Here is a 21,600-nt window from a genome sequence, read left to right on the forward strand (position 1 = left end):
AAGGCTTTCATCCAGGAGACCGCTGTTCGTGTCCCGTGTTTAAGTTTCACTTTCACCTTACAAACAGCTGTTCGTTCGTGTCCCGTGTTCACAACGTTCAGTTTCATTTTCACTTTACAAATGTGGTTTTGTTGCCTGAACCTGAAGTGACGCCAAGGGGCGTGAGTTGGGATGAGAATGTACTCCCTCCAAAGCCACTGCTTAAAGAGCTTTGACTGGTCGGAAGACTAGAAAAGCGCTATTTAAATGCAAGTCCATTTTTCCATTTACAGCTGTCAAGCTAGCAGCTTGTGGGAGATGACACACAATGAGTGCATGTGCATAGTGCGCATAGGCAGGCAGGCAGTCAGGTAGGTAGGTAGGTAGGTAGGTAGACAGGTAGCCTGGTAGCCCGTCCTAAATAAAATGATTGGACGGGTTTATTACAGTACTGCGACAGCCACAGATACCAGATTTCTTTATTTTTTTTGTCAGAGCATTTGATTTATTGATTTTTCTAAAGAGAAATTCAACAAATATAACAAAAAAGATATTTCTAAAATACATTACCTACGCTAGCTTTAAAAAGAAAAGAAAAAGGATGGAAAGATAAAAACAAAGATTGTACAATTTATCAAAGATTCAAGAGTAAATAGTAATACAAAAATTAATAGAAATGTAGATAGAAGTTTTACAAGTTGAGATGCATTACAATGAAATCCATGAAGTGTTATAAATCTTCAGATGGGTTTTTTTTGCTTCTTTTTTCTGTGCTTTGGCTCTCAGAAGCAGATTGTAGGGTGGATGGGAAAATTAAGTTTTTTGAAATTGCTGCAGTAGTAAGATGCCAATTTTCTGCCAGCTCCAACTCCAAATGCATTTATTTACCTCATACCACCCTGCAGTAGTCTGACAGCAGAAAAAGCGAGACTTGCTAACGTCAACACCCATGCTGTTCGATCAGCTGTACCAGAACACTAAATAAACAATCGCAGAGAGAGTCTGATGCAGCAGAATTTAGCTTGACCGGCTGACGCATCAGCAGCCAAGTTTGTCAAAAAGATCTAGCCATTCAACCACACGGCTTACCAGATGGTGGTGGTAAAGCATCATGAGACCATTTGACAACCAACATCTTTTGTGTTGTTCTTTTGGAATTACAGCGTATATACGGCAAACATTTAGACAATGAACCGAAAACGCCAGCGTGGACAGAAAACTTTTGAGAAGTAAACTGCATTTTTAATTAGATCCATGTTCCTCTGAGAAAGTCGAGTTTTTGTGCTACAAGATGCCAAAAGTTTGCTCAGGTTGTGTGTGTACGTTTTTGGATGGCGGTATGCTTGTTTTAATGCTACGTACGTAGGCTACTACGAATAACTTAGTCTGTTAAAATGTGATGTTTTTGAGTCTTAAAAATGTTGTTTTAGCCAGCAAGTAACTAAAACTACCTTTTGCTCTCAGAAAGAGCTGCAATTTGACAGCGAAAATCTGACTTAAAGGTGCAGATGAGTAGACAGATGTAGCCTGACAGGTACAGAACGACAGGATTCTCCGTGGCGAGAAAAGCTCGAGGCAGAGATACAACATCCTGTTCCTCTTGTCTTACTGTCTGTTGCTCTACAGCTGGAAGCTATAACTAATAAATGATGTAGCACTCGGATAAGGCAGGATAAAGGGGCAGACTGGAAAGTTATGGGGTGGGATAGGGACGATGACAGAGAAAAAATGTAATATATCATAGCACGGTGATACAAATGCACTTAGGAGAGATGATTAAATTACAGGGTTTAAAAGTAGGACACAATCATGTGCTTGAGTTCTCCATGTTCACTGTGACCCCGAATGATCCGCTATCTGACTAATTTGATTTGTGTGTGACGAATTAATGTAAATGAAACTCACGTGGAATAAGAATAAGAATAATTGACATTTCTTTTTTCATCAACAGAGTCTGACATTTCCTTGATTTCATACATCCGACCAGACAGTGATATCCGACTACTCTATGAATTTCACGTGCCATTCTTGCCAATACTCTGATTATGTTTTGATTTTCAAACCAGTCTCTGTTTTCAGTGTTCATATATATATATGTAATATATATTATGCCAGTGTCCGGCCGAACTGCCTACCCTCTCATGCTAAGCGCATATAAATGACAGCTGTCATAAGCATTAGTAAAGATTAAACCCGATTTACGCAAATGTATACATTTTCTGTAAGCTTTACTGTTTCAAAGTAACAAACACCTCCGTTTCAGTTGGCACGTCTCTTATTGGGGAAGTGGTTCCTTTTTTTTTTTTTTACCAGAAACTGCCTGCGTGACACTCTTCATGGGATCGCTGAAAATTCGACCTGGTACGAGTTTGTAGGTAGCACGGGATTATACTCTTAAGGGCTTTAATGGGTATTCTGTAACGGCATTATATTTAGAAAACTGCCTTTTACAAGGTCCTGCATGGCCACTACTGTTATGGAATCCTATTGTCACTACGGCTTTGCTTTTATTGTCCTTTTTGCATTTCTCATTCCCCCATATTTACTGTAAACCTCATCGGTATTATTCTTTTAATGTGTTAACGTTGTTGACACTTTATCATTTTACTCTACAGATCATCCACACACACAAAAAAAAACGAGGCAAAAGCATTTAGGTTTGCACTTTAGAACAGTCACAGATTAAGCCGGGTGCATTAATGGATTATAGGACAATGTTTTTTTTCCCATTTAACTCGCACTGCTCCGCAGTCACTCTGATGACGTGGTGGGATTATTGTACAACGTTGCAACCGCTTTTCTCTAAACAGAAGTGATCGGAAGACAAGCAATGGCCGCATCGCTATGGCGCTAGAGATAAAGTTTGATCTATATGTAGTTTCTACAATATATTTTTTTTTTCTTAACATATCGTCAAAGAGCCGTCAAATGCACATATTTTGCTCCATTCTGCTGAAACTTACTGATCTCTGTGTTCATGGAACGTGCTCATACTAGACCCCCTCTGTTACTTTTAGAAACACAGATGTAATCTCCCTGGGTCAAAAATGATTTAAAAAAAAAAAAAAAAAGTCCAAAACTGTTTTCATGCATTCAGATACTAAATGTGGATAATCCTGACAGTGTCATTTACTGTTATAACTCTGTGTAAATATGTACATAAAGGATCAGCCCATACCAAATGGCGTTTACACATCTATGGATAAATGTTTGAACAGATGATAGTATGACAACAAAAAAAAGGTCAGATAACGTGACTCAAGTAATTGGGAGTCTCTTGCATTATCAATTGGGTTAAAAAAGACGGGATTATATTATACAATGATAATAACTTATAATTATCTGGTTCAAGATGTACTGCTGCATGTGTCTTTTATGCCTGGTTTTTTTTTCTGTTAGTCCAGTGGTGTTTTATTCACCGTTGACCTCTGACTGATCTTCTCTCGGTAAGCGATGCGGCGTATTCCGCTTTATGGACTGACTCAGATTTGCAGCGGGATTTGCAGAATTGCGCAGGGGGCTCCGTGACATGAACCGTCACGGGTCATTAGGTTAAGATGGGATGTTGTCTTCCTGGACCATCAAATCCAGGAATAACTGGAGCCCTGTTTTGAGAGATATCGTGACGCTCTTTTACCGGGCGAATGGTAGAGAGAGCCATAGGAGGCAGCGTGCCGATTGGTCCGTGGCCCTGAAGGGGTTGGGTGGTGGCTGCAAGACTGTACTAAAACAATCCAGCTCAATCTCCTTGCATAACGGAGGGATGGCGAGTGACCTTTATGTGAGCGTGTTTCAGGGTTCCCTCCCGCCCCCCCTTCCTTCAGTCTGTACATAGTGTACCAACCTGAACGGATGCTAAGACATTAGGTCATCTTTTCTATCTTCAGCACTCATGTTCCTTTATAGAGAGAGAGACAGTCTGATCTCAGGTGAAGAAGTGCAGAATGTAATTACAGGACCGGAGAAGTCTTTCACCTTCTGTCATGATACTTTGTCACCTTAGTGGGTTCGCATTTCCATTTCCCCATCAGTGTTAAATTCTATTATCAAGTATGTTTTTATGAAAATCCACTTGCGGTACACTGCAACACTAAATTACATTCAAATGTGTGACCCAGAGTGAAAAATTATAGGCCGATTGAGGGGTAAAAAAAAGCATGCATTTCACCACAAAGTGTGCATCAAAAGCACACATCTCATGTGAATCAGATGAACAAAAACTCTCTCAAAGAGATTGCCACACAACTGCATCTAACAGTGTGTTAACAAGCTTTCATGTAAAGGTTTGGACTTTCAAAAATTTGTCTCCTTTGACAAATTTTAAATTTGTGGTCCACGTGAAACTCTGCTCCCAGCGACTTCCAAGGTCAAACACCTCTCAATATGTGATTTCCCCCTCCGCTCAACAGAAGACAAAAGGAAATATGTCGCCCCAAAGTCGCAACACCATATGAAAAAAGAAAGCAAATATTGAATGTTTGTCCTCTCTTTCTTTTATGGTAGGTGGCAAGTTCTGGCCGTCTAAACACACACTTAACAACAAACAACCGTGGGAGAACAGAGAGGGGACGCCGACATTCCAGCCGACTGTCTCTATGGGAAGCCATTAAAAAGGTAAAGTCTCTCAAAATGTCCTCAGAGTAACAGCAACACCGACCAAAGGATTGTTTTCATTTCACTCAGCAGCTGAGACCCACCGAGGCTTTGTCACCGGTCTCAAAGCCTTACGAACTTTGGTCCAGAGTGCGGTTTTGAAACTCACATCCATCTAAAATGACGGCTCAGTAAACATTAGGATGTGTGAGTCAACCTGAAACTTACAAATCCCTTACGTTTTTTCAAATCCCTTTGATAAAAATCCTTGGGGATAAACTTAGACTGGAGTTTAAATGAGTTGGCTGTTTTGAAAAAAACAAAAAATGCACAGGTAGAAAATACGCAATATAAGTGCACTTATTGCTATTTTGCGGTTTAAAACCTCAAACTCAAAGGACATATGATCCATCAAATTAAGTTAAGTAAAGAAAGGACAAGAACTGCTTATGGCTTTGTCAATGTTCCCCCATTACTTCTTTGATATACTGCTTACTTTATTTTTAAAAGGCCTTAATGGGAAACATGACTTTGACGGGACGGTTACCTTTATAGAATACATCATACCATGCCAAAGTTAAAATGAGGACTTTCCCCAACAGTCTGTGAGTAGCCCAATAGCAGTGTTTGCATAAAACAGTTTTATCTCTAAATTTCAGATATTGATCTCTATTGATTTATTTTTTAACATTTCAAAATGAAAGCTTTGATCCCTAAATCATATTTCAGCACAATCTCTATATTATATAGTACATTTTAAACATTTATTGAGTAGTCATCCGGTCAACTAAGCCGTCATATACATCTTGAAGAATGTCAAAGTCCAAAAAATTGAAGATTGAATTGAAAATGTATTTAATCAAAGATCAACAAGGGGGATTGAAATAATTCTTTCCTGTCCTCAGACTGCTTGGTTATATGGTCCCGTGTTGTGGACTCAGTTACCTTTTATAGAATACATCATAATTTGCCAAAGTTAAAATGAGGACTTTGCCAAGAGTCTGTGGGTATAGCCTAACAGCAGTGTTAGCATAATTTTTTTTTATTTCTAAATGTTGGATATTGATCTCTATCAATTACAAATATTATGTTTTTTAACCTTTCAAAATAAAAGCTTTGATCCCTATATCATATTTTGCACAATCTCTATATTGTATAGTACATTTAAAAAAAAAATTGAGTAGTCATCCAGTCAACTAAGCTTTTATATATATATCTTGAAGAATGTCAAAGTGCCAAGATTGAATTGAAAATGGATTTAATCAAAGATCAACAAGGGGGATTGAAATACTTCTTTCCTGTCCTCAGACTGCTTGGTTATATGGTCCGGTGTTTGGACTCAGTTACCTTTGATAGAATACATCATACTTTGCCAAAGTTAAAATGAGGACTTTGCCAAGAGTCTGTGAGTAGCCTAATAGCTGTGTTAGAATATTTTTATTTTATTTCTAAATGCTGGATATTGATCTCTATCAATTACAAATATTATGTTTTTTAACCTTTCAAATAAAAGCTTTGATCCCTATATCATATTTTGCACAATCTCTATATTGTATAGTACATTTTAAACATTTTTTGAGTAGTCATCCGGTCAACTAAGCAGTCATATATATCTTGAGGAATGTCAAAGTGCCAAAATTGAAGATTGAAGTGAAAATGTATTTAATCAAAGATCAACAAGGGGGATTGAAATAATTCTGTCCTGTCCTCAGACTGCTTGGTTATGGTCCCGTATTGTGGACTCAGTTACCTTTTATAGAATACATCATACTTTGCCAAAGTTAAAATGAGGACTTTCCCAAGAGTCTGTGACAGTTTTACTTCTAAATGTCGGATGTTGATCTCTATCAATTACATTTTTTTTAACATTTCAAAATAAAAGCTTTGATCCCTATATCGTATTTGGCACAATCTATATTATATAGTACATTTATTGAGTAGTCTTTCATGTATATCTTAAGCCAAAATTGAAGAATGAATTGAAAAATGGATTTTATCAAAGATCAACAAGGGGGATTGAAATAATTCTTTCCTGTCCTCAGACTGCTTGGTAATGGTCCCTTGTTGTGGACTCAGTAACCTTTTATAGAATACATCATACTTTGCCAAAGTGAAAATGAGGACTTTCCCAAGAGTCTGTCCTAATAGCAGTGTTTGCATAAAACAGTTTTACTTCTAACTGTCGGATATTGATCTCTATCAATTAACATTTTTTTTCAACATTTCAAAATAAAAGCTTTTAATCCCTAAATCATATTTGGCACAATCTCTATATTATATAGTACATTTTAAATATTTATTGAGAGATCTGTTCAATTAAGCTTTCATGTATATCTTTTTGCTAAAATTGAAGAATGAATTGAAAATGCATTTAATCAAAGATCAACTAAGGGGATTGAAATAATTCTTTCCTGTCCTCAGACTGCTTGGTTATGGTCCCGTGTTGTGGACTCAGTTACCTTTCATAGAATACATCATACTTTGCCAAAGTTAAAATGAGGACTTTGCCAAGAGTCTGTGAGTAGCCTAATAGCAGTGTTAGCATAACATTTTTTAATTTCTAAATGTTGGATATTGATCTCTATCAATTACAAATATTGTTTTTTTTAAACTTTCAAAATAAAAGCTTTGATCCCTATATAATATTTTGCACAATTTCCATATTGTAGAGTACATTTTAAACATTTATTGAGTAGTTATCCATTCAACTAAGCTGTCATATATATCTTGAAGAATGTCAAAGTGCCGAAATTGAAGATTGAATTGAATATGGATTTAATCAAAGATCAACAAGGGGGGTTGAAATAATTCTTTCCTGTCCTCAGACTGCTTGGTTATGGTCCTGTGTTGTTGACTCAGTTACCTTTTATAGAATACATCATACTTTGCCAAAGTTAAAATCAGGGCTTTCCTAAGAGTCTGTGAGTAGCCTAATAGCAGTGTTTGCATAAAACAGTTATACTTCTAAATTGATCTCTATCAATTAACATTTTTTTTCAACATTTCAAAATAAAAGCTTTTAATCCCTACATCATATAGTATTTGGCACCATCTCTATATTATATAGTACATTTTTAAACATTCATTGAGTCTGTTCAACTAAGCTTTCATGTATCTCTTTTGCCAAAATTGAAGAATTGAAAATGGATTAAATCAAAGATCAACAAGGGGGGATTGAAATAATTCTTCCCTGTCCTCAGCCTGCTCGGTTATATGGTCCTGTGTGTGTGTGTGTGTGTGTGTGGACTTGTGTGTGGAAGTGTTGGATTGTTTAAATTGTAACCGCTAGAGGGATACATATACGCCTTTCAAACTCCGTAAACACCATCCTATCACTATGTGTGTGTGCCACAGAGAGAGAACTGCCGTCAGTGAGAGTTGCCTACCTGTGTGACTTCCCACTTTGAAAAAAAACAAAACACACACACACACACAGGCACACACACAGCCCCGGAACATTTGAAACATGAGTTGTTCTTAAAAAGACTTAGAGAGAAAGTGGCTCTAAAAGCGGACGGCGAGCTGCGACTCCTCCAAGTGTATCTGCTCCTCCAGGCAATCAATGAGGACCTCGGTGTGCTGACTGACTTCTGCAGCTTCTTCTTCTGTCCCTCTTCCTCTCACTCGCCTTCCTTACTAACCAGATATTATTATAGTGCATTTCAACTTTTTATACAGGCACACAGGCGAGGGGGGCAAGTTTGGATTGCATTTTTGATCACCAAAAATTCACCTCTTTTTTTGTTTTTTTCTTGTAAATAAATATGAGAGGTCGCTTTGTTGTCACTTTTCTTTGGGATTTAATATGTGCCATTTCTTATGCTGTTTTACGGGTAGGATAAGGAAAACAACAAAAAGGTGTGACAAGAGCTTGGCGGACAACTGTGGATTTGTGCGAGTAACTCCTACCGTCCAGAGGGGATGAGGGGGGCATCGGCCGGACCCCCCTCTTGATTGATTACTTATTAGTCATCCCTTTGGCTAAATGGGACCCATTGAAAAGGCACCGTGGAACACATACATGAATCAAATATTCCTGTGTCCCCTGAATGTCTCCAGAGTAGTTTTTGCTTAAGAGAGGGGGTCGTGGCTTAGCATTATAAAGAGGGAAAAACAGCATAGCTTTATGGGTTTATTTAGACAGTTTCTAACGCTTTGACATTCTACCGCTGTAAAAAAAAACAGAGAGAAGGAAAAAACTCGAGAGGATTCCAAAAGAGGAGAACATTTGTGGACATACATTTTTTTGTAGTTCTTTCTTTTCATTTTTCTTTTTTTTTTTTTCCTCTTATTTTTTTTTTAAAATATTTTTTTGTGCCATTTCCTCTCCCGAAAAATGAAACTTTGGACATCTCCCTGGGTGTCTTGCCTGGTGATTCTCATCTTGTGTTTTGGATCAGAGTGCGGGACAGTCCGGAGAAAGGGGAGATCCAAGAGGGAGTTGGTGCGCATTAGGGAGGCGAAAGCCACCATCCCAGGGGCTTGTGCCACACGGCTGCCCCGGGGCAAGCGCTCTCTGCCCGGCTTGGAGCGGCGGCTGCTCCGCCAGCGTCGGCGCTCCTCTCAGGCGGAGGAGAACTCTCCAGACCGGGGGAAAGCTGTCTACTTCACCGGCAGAGGAGACCAGCTCCGGCTGAAGCCCGGCGTGGAGATACCCAGAGGAAATTTCACTCTGGAGATGTGGATCAAACCGGAGGGAGGTCAACGATCACCCACAGTGATTGCAGGTAAGGATAAGTCTACACATCCTCCATCCTATATTGTCAACTCCTTTTTATTAGTGTGAACTCCAAAAAAAAAAACTGGTAAATTGGAAAATGAGAACTAAACATGCAAAATGTGCAGTAATTTGTCCCAGTGTCATGTAGTGTGAAACAAAAGCAACATGCAGTTTCAGCGAGTTGAAAATGAGTTCATCTATCAGACTAGACAATGATGTAATGCTCTGAAAAGTACAGCGGATATTTTAGGTAGTGCAAGCATATGGGTCACTGAAGATTTTTGATCACTATTTTAAGTTTGCCAGAGAAAAATCGCTGCAATATGATTTTATTTTTAATTTTTTTTTTTTGTAATTTTTCCACTTTATAAATTATGATTTATGATGATAAGAAGTGAGGAGTATACAGGGCAGCAGATATATGGCTCCTGCATCATTTGACCGGCAGCTGATGTCACTGTGCGTAAAATGTAATTTCTCTGAGCCCGTCTTGGCTATTTTAAAACTATGATGTAATGGCCAAAACTTTGTGAGCGAGCACGTCACGTCAGGCACAAAGCAGGAGAGATCAGATCTGCTGTGTGTGTGTGTGTGTGTGTGTGTACACAGTGTGTGGAGGCGCTCAAAAGCGCGCAGCCTCTCTCCAGCCGCAAGCTTCAGTGTCCCCCAAAAGCGACACCTTTTGGATTGGCTACCGGAGTTACGGGACAGAGAGAGACTCAGAGAGAGAGAGATCCAGGGTTTCCCCGAAAATATCAAGCTGCGTGTGTTTCTGCCGTGGTGGTGTGCTTTTCTTGGTGACCGGTGGTGTGTATGTACATGTCTCTCCAAAACGCAACACATCATGCGTTATTCGGCGAGTCTCTCATTTAAAGCGCAAATCAGTGATGATGTATCCCTAGTATATCCACTGACTGCGCAGAGGAGGACACACACACACACACACACACACACACACTTGAGTAGATCCCTGTCGTCAGAGGAAAGCTTGACACTTTGTAGTTGTCGTCTGTGCGCACTCCCTTTTTCTCCTGCAGCCATGCGTAAAAGGAGCACCAGAAAGGCGTTTAAAAACGGTTCTTCTGCATCATCGGTTTTGACCAATAGCGCTTTTTTTGTGCATTACAGTATAGGGACAGGGCTTTTTTTTTTTGGTTGCTTTTTTTGCCGATAGGGAGCGTTGCATACACAACTCATTGCCCTGCAACAGTACTTGTGCAGATGGCTGCCTTTGAACTGAACTGAACTGAACTGAACTGAATTGAACTCAGTCCTCCTCAGGCTCCTGTATGCCACTCTGCACGTTTTGGGGATTTAAACTAAACCACTGAAATGACTAAAATGTACAGGCACCTTTTATTTTCTATCTGTCTGTCTCTCTCTTACCCCCCCACCCCCCACCCCCTCCTTACTGTATGTGGGTGTGTGTGTGTGTGTATTGAGATACAGTACACTTTTAGGTAGTGCTAGCCAGTTGGCAGGAACATTTCTCTGCAAAACCAATCCCTTATCAGAGTCTCAAACTGGGGGGAGAGGGAGGGTGAGACGGTCTGTTGTGACCCGAGTGACTCCTAGATTTACAGAGGATGGACACAATAACAGAGACATCTGTACAGTATTATGCAATCCAGTACAACAACAACACTACCAATGTGGCCCCCGCAATGACCATATTGAGTTGAACAAACACCTCAGGGACACAATCTTAACAGGAAATGAACATTATAGGCTTTACAGATGTGCTATTGGATCACATTATTTTGTACAGGTGTTGTTGTTGTGCCCCGCCCCCCCCATCTTGTACTGGCTTCTCTCCACTAGAGATTACCACTCATGTATAATCTTGTCTGTTCATTTTCTAAGATTTGCTCCCATTAGTTGCACCAGAGAGGGGACCTAAAGAGAGCAAATGTGATGATCAAACAAATTCAATAAAAGCCTAATCTTTTAAATCCAATTCAGGCCTCAAAAATCCCAGCGCCTCTAAAAATGCTCCATCCCCTTGTTTTGATCCCAGTGCAATGTTGTTTGCAGCAGCTGTTTTTTTTACTGTGTTGTTTTGACCACCGGCCGTCTCTCTCTCTCTCTCTCTCTCTCTCTCTCTCTCTCTCTCTCTCTCTCTCTCTCTCTCTCTCTCTCTCTCTCTCTCTCTCTCTTTCTTTTCTTTCTCTCTCTCTGTCTTTTCATTTGTTCTTTCTTTCTTCCCTTTTTCCAGATTTCAATATTCCTTTTTGTTACTCTTCTGTTGTTGATTTCTGTGCAGTTGGTAGGGCATCATCATAAAGAGAGCCCAGTTTCTGGCTTTAAAAAAAATAATACTGGGAGGCCTGAAGTGAGTGGTCTGCTACTTTTGTATCTTTGACCAGCTCTGGTGGCTCATTCTTGTCTTTGTTTTTTGGGTTGTGTCTTGCACACACGATTTGTATAACTCTATTAGTATCCATTTAGTGACAGTGGATGAGAGGATTGTAACTGATCAATTAAAGGTGCTATTGACAACATTCAGCCACCAGATGTCGCAGTCTCCCTCCCCCGTCCCATTGCATTTACTTCACAACAACCCGTTGCCAGGCACTCACCGTCAATCTCAGCCGTTTGTCAGTTTTTTCCTCACTAACTAATGCCCCAGAGATACCAATGTTGTGTTACCATTGGCTAACAAGCCTTGTTAGAGGTGGGAACCAAACGTCGGATGTCTTCCACAGATATAGACAAAACATTCATTTTGGACCCGCCAAAATTTTTAAAATGATTAATTCACAATCGTAAGAATTTTTTCAGAAAAAGCCATACTTTATTTGACACCTTTCTAAAAAGCTCTGTGGATGTATTTTTTATTTTTTTTTTTAAATATTTGTTATATTTATTTACATAAAAATGTTATTAATAAGACTTTTAATTATGAAATATAAAGAAGAAACTTCAAGTTGCTGACCATTAAAGTTGCATTAGTATATGGTTTTCTGATTTGGTAATATGACGAACTTAAAGGTCCAGTGTGTAGGATCTGGCGGTATATATAGTGGCGAGGTGAGGTGATTGCAACCAACTGAAGCCTCTCCCGTGTGCAAAGCGCGTTGGAGAGCTACGGTGGCCGACGCAAAAACGTGTATGGCCCTATCTAGAGCCACCTAGAGCAGAGCCAGTGCGTAGAGTGTGTGCGTACGTGGCAAGTGAGTGGTGAAGCAAGAGAGAGAGCGGCTGCGACAGGAGCGAGTAACGTTATTGACTCCGGCCCGAGCAGGAAAAGTTGACAGAGTTTGGTTTGTTCGTTCTGGGCTACTCTAGAAACATGGCGGTGCAACATGGCGGACTCCATTGAGAGGACCCGCTCCTCATGTAGATATATAAACGGCTCATTCTAAGGTAACGAAAACACAACGATTCTTATTTTCAGGTGATTATACAGTAAAGAAAACATACTTATTAATATTAGATTCCATTTCTGCCTATAGATCCCCCTAAATGTTTCACACTGGTCCTTTAAGTCATTTTATTACTTATGTGTACACATACAGGGAATTTGACTCCCCCCCCTCCCCCCAAAAAAGCTCAGTCTGCTCTGATTGGTCAGCTGGCCCACTCTGTTGTGATTGGTCAACCGAACCAAACTCTTCGGACTCCACTCCAGCTCCGCTCTAACTAGCTTTGTTTGAGGGTGAGCCAAACTAGCCGCTAGGCAGGTATTATGCAAATGTGTTACCTTCAGGCAGTTCAGGAGCAGTGTTTCTGGACTGGCGTGCACTTTGGGATTTGTAACATTGCAGATCTTTTACATGCACAAAAAAAACTAAACACTTGACTTCAAACACTTGACTTGACTCTGAATGAATTCAACTAAATGCCTAAATGATCTACCAATAGTTGCACTTAAATATGTTTTTGAGCGTCAGACTTTAACCAATTCTCTTATAACAGCTCCTCGGAGAGGTAGAGGCAGAACCATTTTTTTGGGTGAAAAGAGAATGTTCAGGGATCAATAGCTGTTAACTTTATTTACTTTATACTGCACAGATGAGGGATCAAACCATCAAATGCAAGTGTGGATTGTCTTTGGCCCTTTGAATTAAACTACAAGACTTCTAGGGGGAAAAAAAGGGTTTCCTGTGCTGTCTTTTCCCCAAGTGTGACAGCTACATGTGGTCTGAATTGATCCCAGGTTCAAAAACATTTGAAACATTTTAAGAGTTTATACACACATACGCACGTGCACACACTCACCTATCCGCCCCACCCCCCGCCACACACACAACCACACAATCAGGACATCGAGTTCTGTGTCCAAATGTTATGCAAACTTTGTTGTGCCCTATTAGCCCTTGTATCCGGGTCATGATGGGCTGTCCCGCATCAAAGGAAGAGGAAAATAAATCACAAGAGGGACGGAGGATCTCTTCCATGACCTGCTGGGGACAATTATATGCAGACGTTAGCAGACAATCCCTGCGATAACAGATATGTTTTAGTGTGATGATACATGCAAAAAAAATTCCAAAAACAAATTTTGCTTTGCTGGTCCTTTTTTTTTTTCATGCATTACTTTCTCTTCCTGTTTCATCATCAAATGTAACTGGGAGACTAAGAGGAAGACAAATAACCTTGAGATCTAAGTGGTTAGAGTTTGAAGAGGGGTTGAGCCCTGAGTACAACACTTACGCTCACAGTCTTCTTATTAGTTTGAATCATTATCACGGTGATGCACTGTGCCTTACTGTGAGTGTTTGGAAAAGTGTTATTATAGATAAATGTCCTCACATTTGGGAAGGTGTGACGACAGTGTCGCAGTATAAGTCACAGTACAGGAAAGGTGGTGTTAATTTATGTCACCTGATGTTCAGAAACATGTTTGAGTGCAACTATTGGTAGATTATTTAGGACTCATTAAAACATTTTATTTGAATTGACTCAGAGCGAAACTTGACAGCCAAGTCAAATGTTTAAAGTCAAGTGTTTTCAAGTGGCGCGATGACATTTTTATAATCAATATCCTTGTTATGTTCGTTAAGTTTGTTTTTAAAATATCAATGGAATTTTTCCATTGTCTCCTCAGGGAAATTGCTGTGGCGGTCACTTTAGTATGACTAATATGAAAAGTGCCTTTCTTTGACCTTTCAGAGCCAGAGCGGCTCAAAAGTAAACGGCGTCTTCATTGTTCCCTTCCTCCCTGCTTTTTATCAAGTCCTTGTGACATTTTTCTTTGTCTGTGTGTGTGTGTTTTTTTTACTTTTTCTTTTTTCCTGAGTGTATTTTTCTTGGAAGAAGACAAATGGCAAGTGCGAGGAAGGTTGCCTTTGAACCTGACAGGAACAGCTCTCTACCGTGGCGCGTGCACATGCAAATCCCTTTGTGTGTTTTTCTGAGAAACCACACATGTGTACTTTTCAAATTGTCTGTGCGTATGGCAGAGTGTGTATTTTTTTTCATGAGCATGTATATATGCATGTCCGTATAAGTATGCGCATATGTGTGCGTAGGTGTGTTTGTACGAGCCAGAGGAGTCGCAGTGCAGGGTCTGGAAAAGTGTAGTGTGTTAGATTAATTGAGCATGGCAGAATTATGACAGCTGTTTACACTGGGAGCCCTACGAGCATTTTAGCACACCTTTTAGCCTTGAGTGCACTAGCTGACAGATGGAAGGCTTTTTCCTTCCAGTGTAGTGGAAAGCCTGAAAACGTCATCCACCAAAGGACTGACCTTGACGCTGAACCCAACCCTCGCGCTTTGAACATCAATCCGTTGGAATACCGAGTTAATGAATGCGTACTGGAGTGTGCATCTAATTAGAAACAGGTCACAGTTAGCAATATGTCCGCGCAATCACCATTAGCCAGCCACTTATTGCAGGCTCAGGTAGCCTAATCGATGGGGAAGAAAGGCGTTCGAAGTGCATTGGGGCAAAGATGTGATCATTGCTATGATAATCAGCTTATAATTGCAGGCAGCAGAGATAAATATGAAGGGTATTTACAGGCATTTGATGCACAGATCCTAGAAGCAACCGCAAAGGACACTCAATATGGGCTGGGTGTGCAGGTCGCAGATTGAGTGTCTCTTTGTGGATAGATATCATTCCCAGAAAGCTCATGGTTGGAAGCGCTACCCTGATGTTAACACATCCTAGGAATGTATTCTTGTGACAAGAGTGGAGTCCTGCTCTTTCACCTGCAAACACACACAGACTTTCACATGCTGAGATGGACCTTGTGAGGCACGTCAAGGTGCTCTGGAATCTTTGCAGACCAGACCGTATGGATATATGCACATAGTCACGAAACGTGCATTAAAAAACACTCACACGCACAGACATGAACTTGTGCGCCTGCACACACGTACCTCAACAAGCGCTAAACAAACAACCAGTTAACATTCAGCGATCCCCTAAGAAGTGAAAACACATTACCATGCTGAAGCTGACATGCACGGTCCAAGTGAAACAGGAAAAAGGTGTTTTGGTGCCTCTACAAAAACAAGGCTTTAGCAGAAAACTAGCCTTCTCTGGCTACCCCACTGGCAAGGGACATTCACACGAACGACTTTAAATGCGCTCAGTGTTCACGAGGAGCCTATACAGAGAGATTTCCATGGGGTCTCCCTTAAACATGCACTTCAAACCCAATCCAGGACAACACGCATTTAGATATGAAAAAATACTGTACAGTATATCATATACATTTTTAGTCTTTATGGAAATCTTTTGAGAATATTTCAGAATGATCTACAGTGTTCAAAATGTGTACATTGAAATCTAATTGACCAACAAATACTGAGACAAAATTAGCATTAAGGATGTGGCTTGTGAAGATTGCAAAATATTATGTTATTGAAAGGAGAAGATTGTTGACTCAAAATGTCAGTTAAGTGTCAGCTCTCTTACAGGTGACTGGCGATGATCTGAAATAAAGGAATGCACATATTAACTGACTTTTTTTCCGTTCTCTCTCCAGGCCTGTACGACAAATGTTTCTACGCCTCCAGCGACCGAGGCTGGCTGCTTGGCATCCAGGCGGTCAGCGAACACGGGAATCGCGACCCCCGCTTCTTCTTCTCCCTTAAAACTGACCGTGCCCACAAAGTGACCTCCATCCACTCCAACGCTCGCTACGTACCCAACCAATGGGCACACGTGGCAGTCACGTACGATGGCGTGTACATGAAGCTCTTTGTCAACGGCGCCCAAGTGGGCGTCAGTCGCGAGCAGTCGGGCGACGTCTTCAGCCATTTGACCAAAAAGTGCAAAGTGCTGATGATCGGGGGGAATGCACTGAATCATAATTACAGGGGGGCGGTGGAGAGGTTGGGCCTGTGGAGGCAGGCCCGAGGGCAAAGGCAGATTGTCAGGGACATGCAGGGCCACGAGGACCCCCAAGATCTACCTCAGCTAGTCATACGTGAAACATTTGAGCACCCAGGCCGGAAGTGGCTGACCGTAAAAGATGGTAGCTTTCCTCAGCCAGAGCAGGGGGGAGGTGGACGATTAGGGTATCTGGGTGGTGGCGGAGTTGTAATTTCGGAGGGATTACTGGACACGACGCTGGACCCTCCAACTTGTGGTCAAACTGTCTGCGACAATGTCGAGGTCATCAAAAACTACAACCACCTTTGGAACTTCCGTCGACCCAAGAAAGTACGATATCGCGTCATAAATGTTTGGGACGACGCGCGGACGAGGCCGACTGTATCGGACCACCAGATCAGCCTGCAGCACCAGCAGCTGAACGACGCCTTTAGCCCCTACAACATCACCTGGGAGCTCAGCATTTACAACGTGACCAATTCCTCCCTTCGACACCGCTTGATTCTAGCTAACTGTGATATCAGCAAAGTCGGCGATGACGCCTGTGACCCCGAATGCAACCATCCGCTGACGGGGTATGACGCAGGCGACTGCATGTCTGGGCATCGGAGCCGTTGCCCTGAGCACAAGCAGGGGAACGGTGTGTGCGACCCCGAATGTAACTGGGAGAACTTCTTCTACGACCTCGGCGACTGCTGTAACCCCAATGTGACAGATGTGACCAAGACATGCTTCAACCGCTCGTCTCCACACAAGTAAGATCAATCTTTTCACATTTTCCATGTTTTTAGCACTAGTAATCCTCTTAGGTGGTTGTTTAGTAAACACAAGACTTAAAATTCCACCGAAAAGCTTTAACCAACCGCAGCATTCCTTTGCTTAAATTGATACATTTTTTGGTTGACATGATTGAATAATTTCGGTAAACCAACTCCACACCATGGCCTCACATGTCTAGAGTAAATCAAACAACAAATCTTTCCATACATGTGTCCCTGAAGAGAGGTTTTAATGTCTAGTCCTACTGTTTTCCTGACCATTTGGGCTGAGGCTGAGTGTAACATAACCCCCAGCCTGTGTGGCCTGGGAACTCCTCTGGGAGCAGCTAGTCCAATCTAGCCTTGGCCTGGTTCAATCAGTGTTCCACACTTAAGCGGGGCAAAACAAACGCAACCGGATGACTTTCCTAGTAGCAACTGCGCAGGCCAGACCGCTCATTTTTGTATCAATTTTTCAACAACTCTCCCCACCTTTTTCTGCTCCGTGTCTCCTATACCCAACGGTCCTAATTAAGCTGGCTTGATTGGAGGAGGGAGTTGGTTTGGAAAGAGTGACAGTCTAAACAGAGAGTATAAGGGCACCTGGAGGTCAGAAAAGAGAGTCCAGTATGGTTTTCGCTTGTCGCAGTGGAAATCATTTCAAAGACATACCACTCTCTTCAGGAAACCACTGAAAGACATGCTTCCTGGGGAGGCAGGTATGGGTCCCTAAACGTGGGTGCCTGGAAGAATTTTTCCAGGAAAAACAAGCGAAGAAAGTTCACTTCACTCGCATGCGAATATAACAGGAATCTCCTAGGTGTACTAGACGTCAAGCAAGAGATTATGTGGTTTCATGCGGCTACTTTAGGAGAATGCAGACGCCTTCATAAATGCATGCAAATTTTTGTTTTTGTGGTAATGTCACTGTGGCTTGTAGATGATGAGTAAAAGCTGGCAAGGAGCATAAATCTCTGGAATTTGCTGTAATAACGGTTTGTGCCAGACCTCCAATAGCATAGGATTGTTTGTTTCTTACACTGAAACCCAACACAGTAGACATTTTTGTGGACGTTGCAGGGGGCCGTCACGGTTTACGCCAGAAAAAAATGACCGAAATTCAGATGTTTGTCGTGGATTTCTTGACGCTGTCATGTGGGGACAAGCGCAAGGGAGGGAAAATTAGCAGGCCTGGTGTAGTATGTGGGATTGTTTGGGTCTCTCTGATAGCATGAATCAAGGAAACCAGGCTGTTTTCAATCACAGTTAAGCTGGAAGCATTGTCTGTTTGGCACTATCATGTTGTTCAAAATGACCGCAAAATAGCTAAATAATGACTAATTAACGACATCAGAGGGGAAAAGCAGGTGGGTTCGCTGTTCGCTTCAATAATTCCCATCACATCCCTTCCGGCTTAGTCATCATTAGAAGCTAATTCATCAAGTGGCAGGCAAACTACTTCATTTAGACATCAGCCATTGGCGAAAGGCTTGCCGTTGCAATGTTCAGACCTCCCCTGCGGGCTTTTGAAAGATTGGCTTGTGAAAGGAAGGATACCAGCAAGAGAGAGAGAGAGACAGAACGAGGACAAGATAATTCTCAGTCTCACAAAAAAAAAATAGATATAATCTCCCCAAGTGGTTGCTTATTTTGCTTTGATTATGGTATGTCTGGAGAGACTTGCAGAGAGCTGCACTACAAACAGTTTGACATTCCTCCTTAATTATGGAATTCTGGATGAACAATGTACCGCGTATGCAGGGGGAACAATGGTTGTGAGGTCCTGCATTTATTTTTGCAGCGTTTGCGCCTGTTACCACTTACGTCCAGTGTTTAAAAAAAAAAATCTGGCTAACACGGGACACAGGCAGCTCTGTGGTCCTGCAACAGTCTCTCCTCTGAAAATACCATTGATAATAACCCCCCCCCCCATCTCCCTCCCTCCACACATTTGGCTGAGGGAAATATTTTGCATTGTTTTCATAGCCTTTCGTTTTTGACAGTTTTTATGGTTTTGGTGGTATTTGATGTTATCTGACATCCTTTACATTCTTATGTTCTGGAACAAGGGGCATGTGTAATTGCGGCTGTAATTTATACACTGTGAATTTACAGTACGTCTGCAGAAAGGCGGAAAACAAGTTTGAGAAGCTGAAAGATCAATGTGATATCCGAAGATCAATCCCATAATATAACAGAGCCCGTCGTATTCAGGAGGTTTTTTGCGAGCTCCTGAAATGAAAATGTTTTTTGGGAACACCTCCCAAACTAAAGCGAGATGGATACTAGGGCTGTCAAAGTTAACGCCATAATAACGCGTTAATGCAAACATTTTTTAACGCCACTAATTTCTTTAACGCATTAAGGCAACTTGCGATTTTAGTATTGTAGCTCAAAAGCTATCAGAGGTATCAGATGAAACTAGAAAACCTAAGGAATCCATCGGTACCAACCATGCCATACTAGCTTGTCGCAAAGGAGGGTAAATAACGCTCCAAACTCCGGCTAAATTTTGGCGCGGAAAAAAACGCCCACTTTATGATAATCACATGCAGTTTTGGGGCAAGTCATAGTCAAGTCAGCACACTGACACACTGACAGCTGTTGTTGCCTGTTGGGATGCAGTTTGCCATGTTATGATTTAAGCATATTTCTGTGCTAAATGCAGTACCTGTGAGGGTTTCTGGACAATATTTATCATTGTTTTGTGTTCTTAATTAATTTCCAATAATAAATACATACATACATTTGCATAAAACAAGCATATTTGCCCACTCCCATGTTGATAAGAGTATTAAATATTTGACAAATCTCCGTAATGTTAATTCTGAGGTTAATTTTGAACAGATGAAAAATATGCAATTAATTGCAATTAAATATGGACAATCATGCTATTAATCACGATTAAATATTTTAATCGTTTGGCAAGCCTAATGGATACACAAATTTTGCAGGGATTTATAGGACAATTTATATTTATATGACAATTATGTCCTATTTTCCAAATATGTTTTTGGGAAATGAAGTTCTGGCCTGGCTTTATCAAAGGCTAATAGGTCATCTGTTTTCCCTTGGCCTCTGTCTCTCCCCCCCTCACGAGTCAATACCTCTCACTGTGGCAGGTTAATGGATGGACCACCCTTTCTCTTTCCTCCACTCCCTCTCCCTGCTGTATTCTCGCTCTGAGTGGGGAGCTAATCTCCAGGGCCCTTGACTTGGGTGTTTTACAGTTGGTCGTCTAAACCTTAAGCCCCCGTCCCATAAAACATAATGGAGTGCTTGGGCGTAAATACCAGGAGTTTGCACTTCCCCTTTAAAGCCGTAGCGCACTTATAAAAGCACCTGTTGCTGAGGTTTCACCTGTGCTCGCATGGGAGGCTGATAGACGTCTTTCTGCTTAACTAGGGAACTAAGGGGGAAAGTGGAGGAAGGAGGGGATTTACTTGGACCACGGGGCAGGCAGGGGAGTTGCATCTGGCTATTATTATGGGATAATGTAGCCAGATACTGTAGGTGGTCTTTTGAAAGTATGACACACCAGAGAATTTAGTTGATAGTGCTTTGGTGGGGTCATTGCGGTTCAGAAGTCAAGGATGCAGAGGTTTGCAAATTTCGCCTGGACTGAGAGTGTTCACCTCAGTACTCTTATTAAGAGCTCCCACTTCAGATAGGGGACTGGGCGAACTGGCAACAATTTGGAACCATCCCAAAGTCCATTCCATATGACTCCAAATCCTGCTTTTTCCAAACTCTTCTCTCCGGATCTCTGAGAGTTGACACAGTTCCTACGCATGTCTCTTTCCTTGGAAGGGAAAAAAATAATCAGCGGAGTAAGTTGGAAGGTTAAAGAGGAGAGTGCAAGTATAGTAATAAAGGCAGAGATGAATGATGGGTTTAGGGGCTGTGGTGTTGACCGACTCGATGACAGAGAAGCCGAGGGCCCCCCTCCAATTTTAAAAGTGTTCTTGGCCGTGGGACCGTCGCCGCCATGCCAGCTCACCCCGGCTTTCACACTGTGCTGCCCCAGACACATGTATACAAGGCAAATTTATGGGCTTATATGAATTATATATGGGTGTAAATGGATGAGGTCATAATCCCCCATTTAATATGTATCAGATATAAAAGCATTAACACGGCAGTTTGAGGCCTGCCTCGCGCACCCCTGGAACTCCCTCCGACGAGATGCCCTCCAGTGATGCTTGATTTTTCTGCACTCACCTTTCTCTCTCACTCACTCCTTGACGTTTTTCCTC

The 21,600-nt window shown here is 41.5% G+C and overlaps 1 protein-coding gene across 1 annotated transcript in view; it reads left to right on the forward strand.

Annotated features, from left to right (window-relative positions):
• The first annotated feature begins 7,744 nt into the window (after window positions 1-7,744).
• pappaa (pregnancy-associated plasma protein A, pappalysin 1a) overlaps window positions 7,745-21,600 on the forward strand; it is a 119,545-nt gene continuing 105,689 nt past the window's right edge. Inside the window, exons 1-2 of the mRNA XM_037753132.1 lie at window positions 7,745-9,299; window positions 16,237-17,341. Coding sequence (XP_037609060.1) covers window positions 8,909-9,299; window positions 16,237-17,341 — 1,496 coding nt within the window. The 5' untranslated portion in view covers window positions 7,745-8,908. The remainder of the gene's footprint in view (window positions 9,300-16,236; window positions 17,342-21,600) is intronic.

The sequence above is a fragment of the Sebastes umbrosus genome, chromosome 19, assembly GCF_015220745.1.
Source record: "Sebastes umbrosus isolate fSebUmb1 chromosome 19, fSebUmb1.pri, whole genome shotgun sequence".
In the NCBI taxonomy this organism is placed as follows: domain Eukaryota; kingdom Metazoa; phylum Chordata; class Actinopteri; order Perciformes; family Sebastidae; genus Sebastes; species Sebastes umbrosus.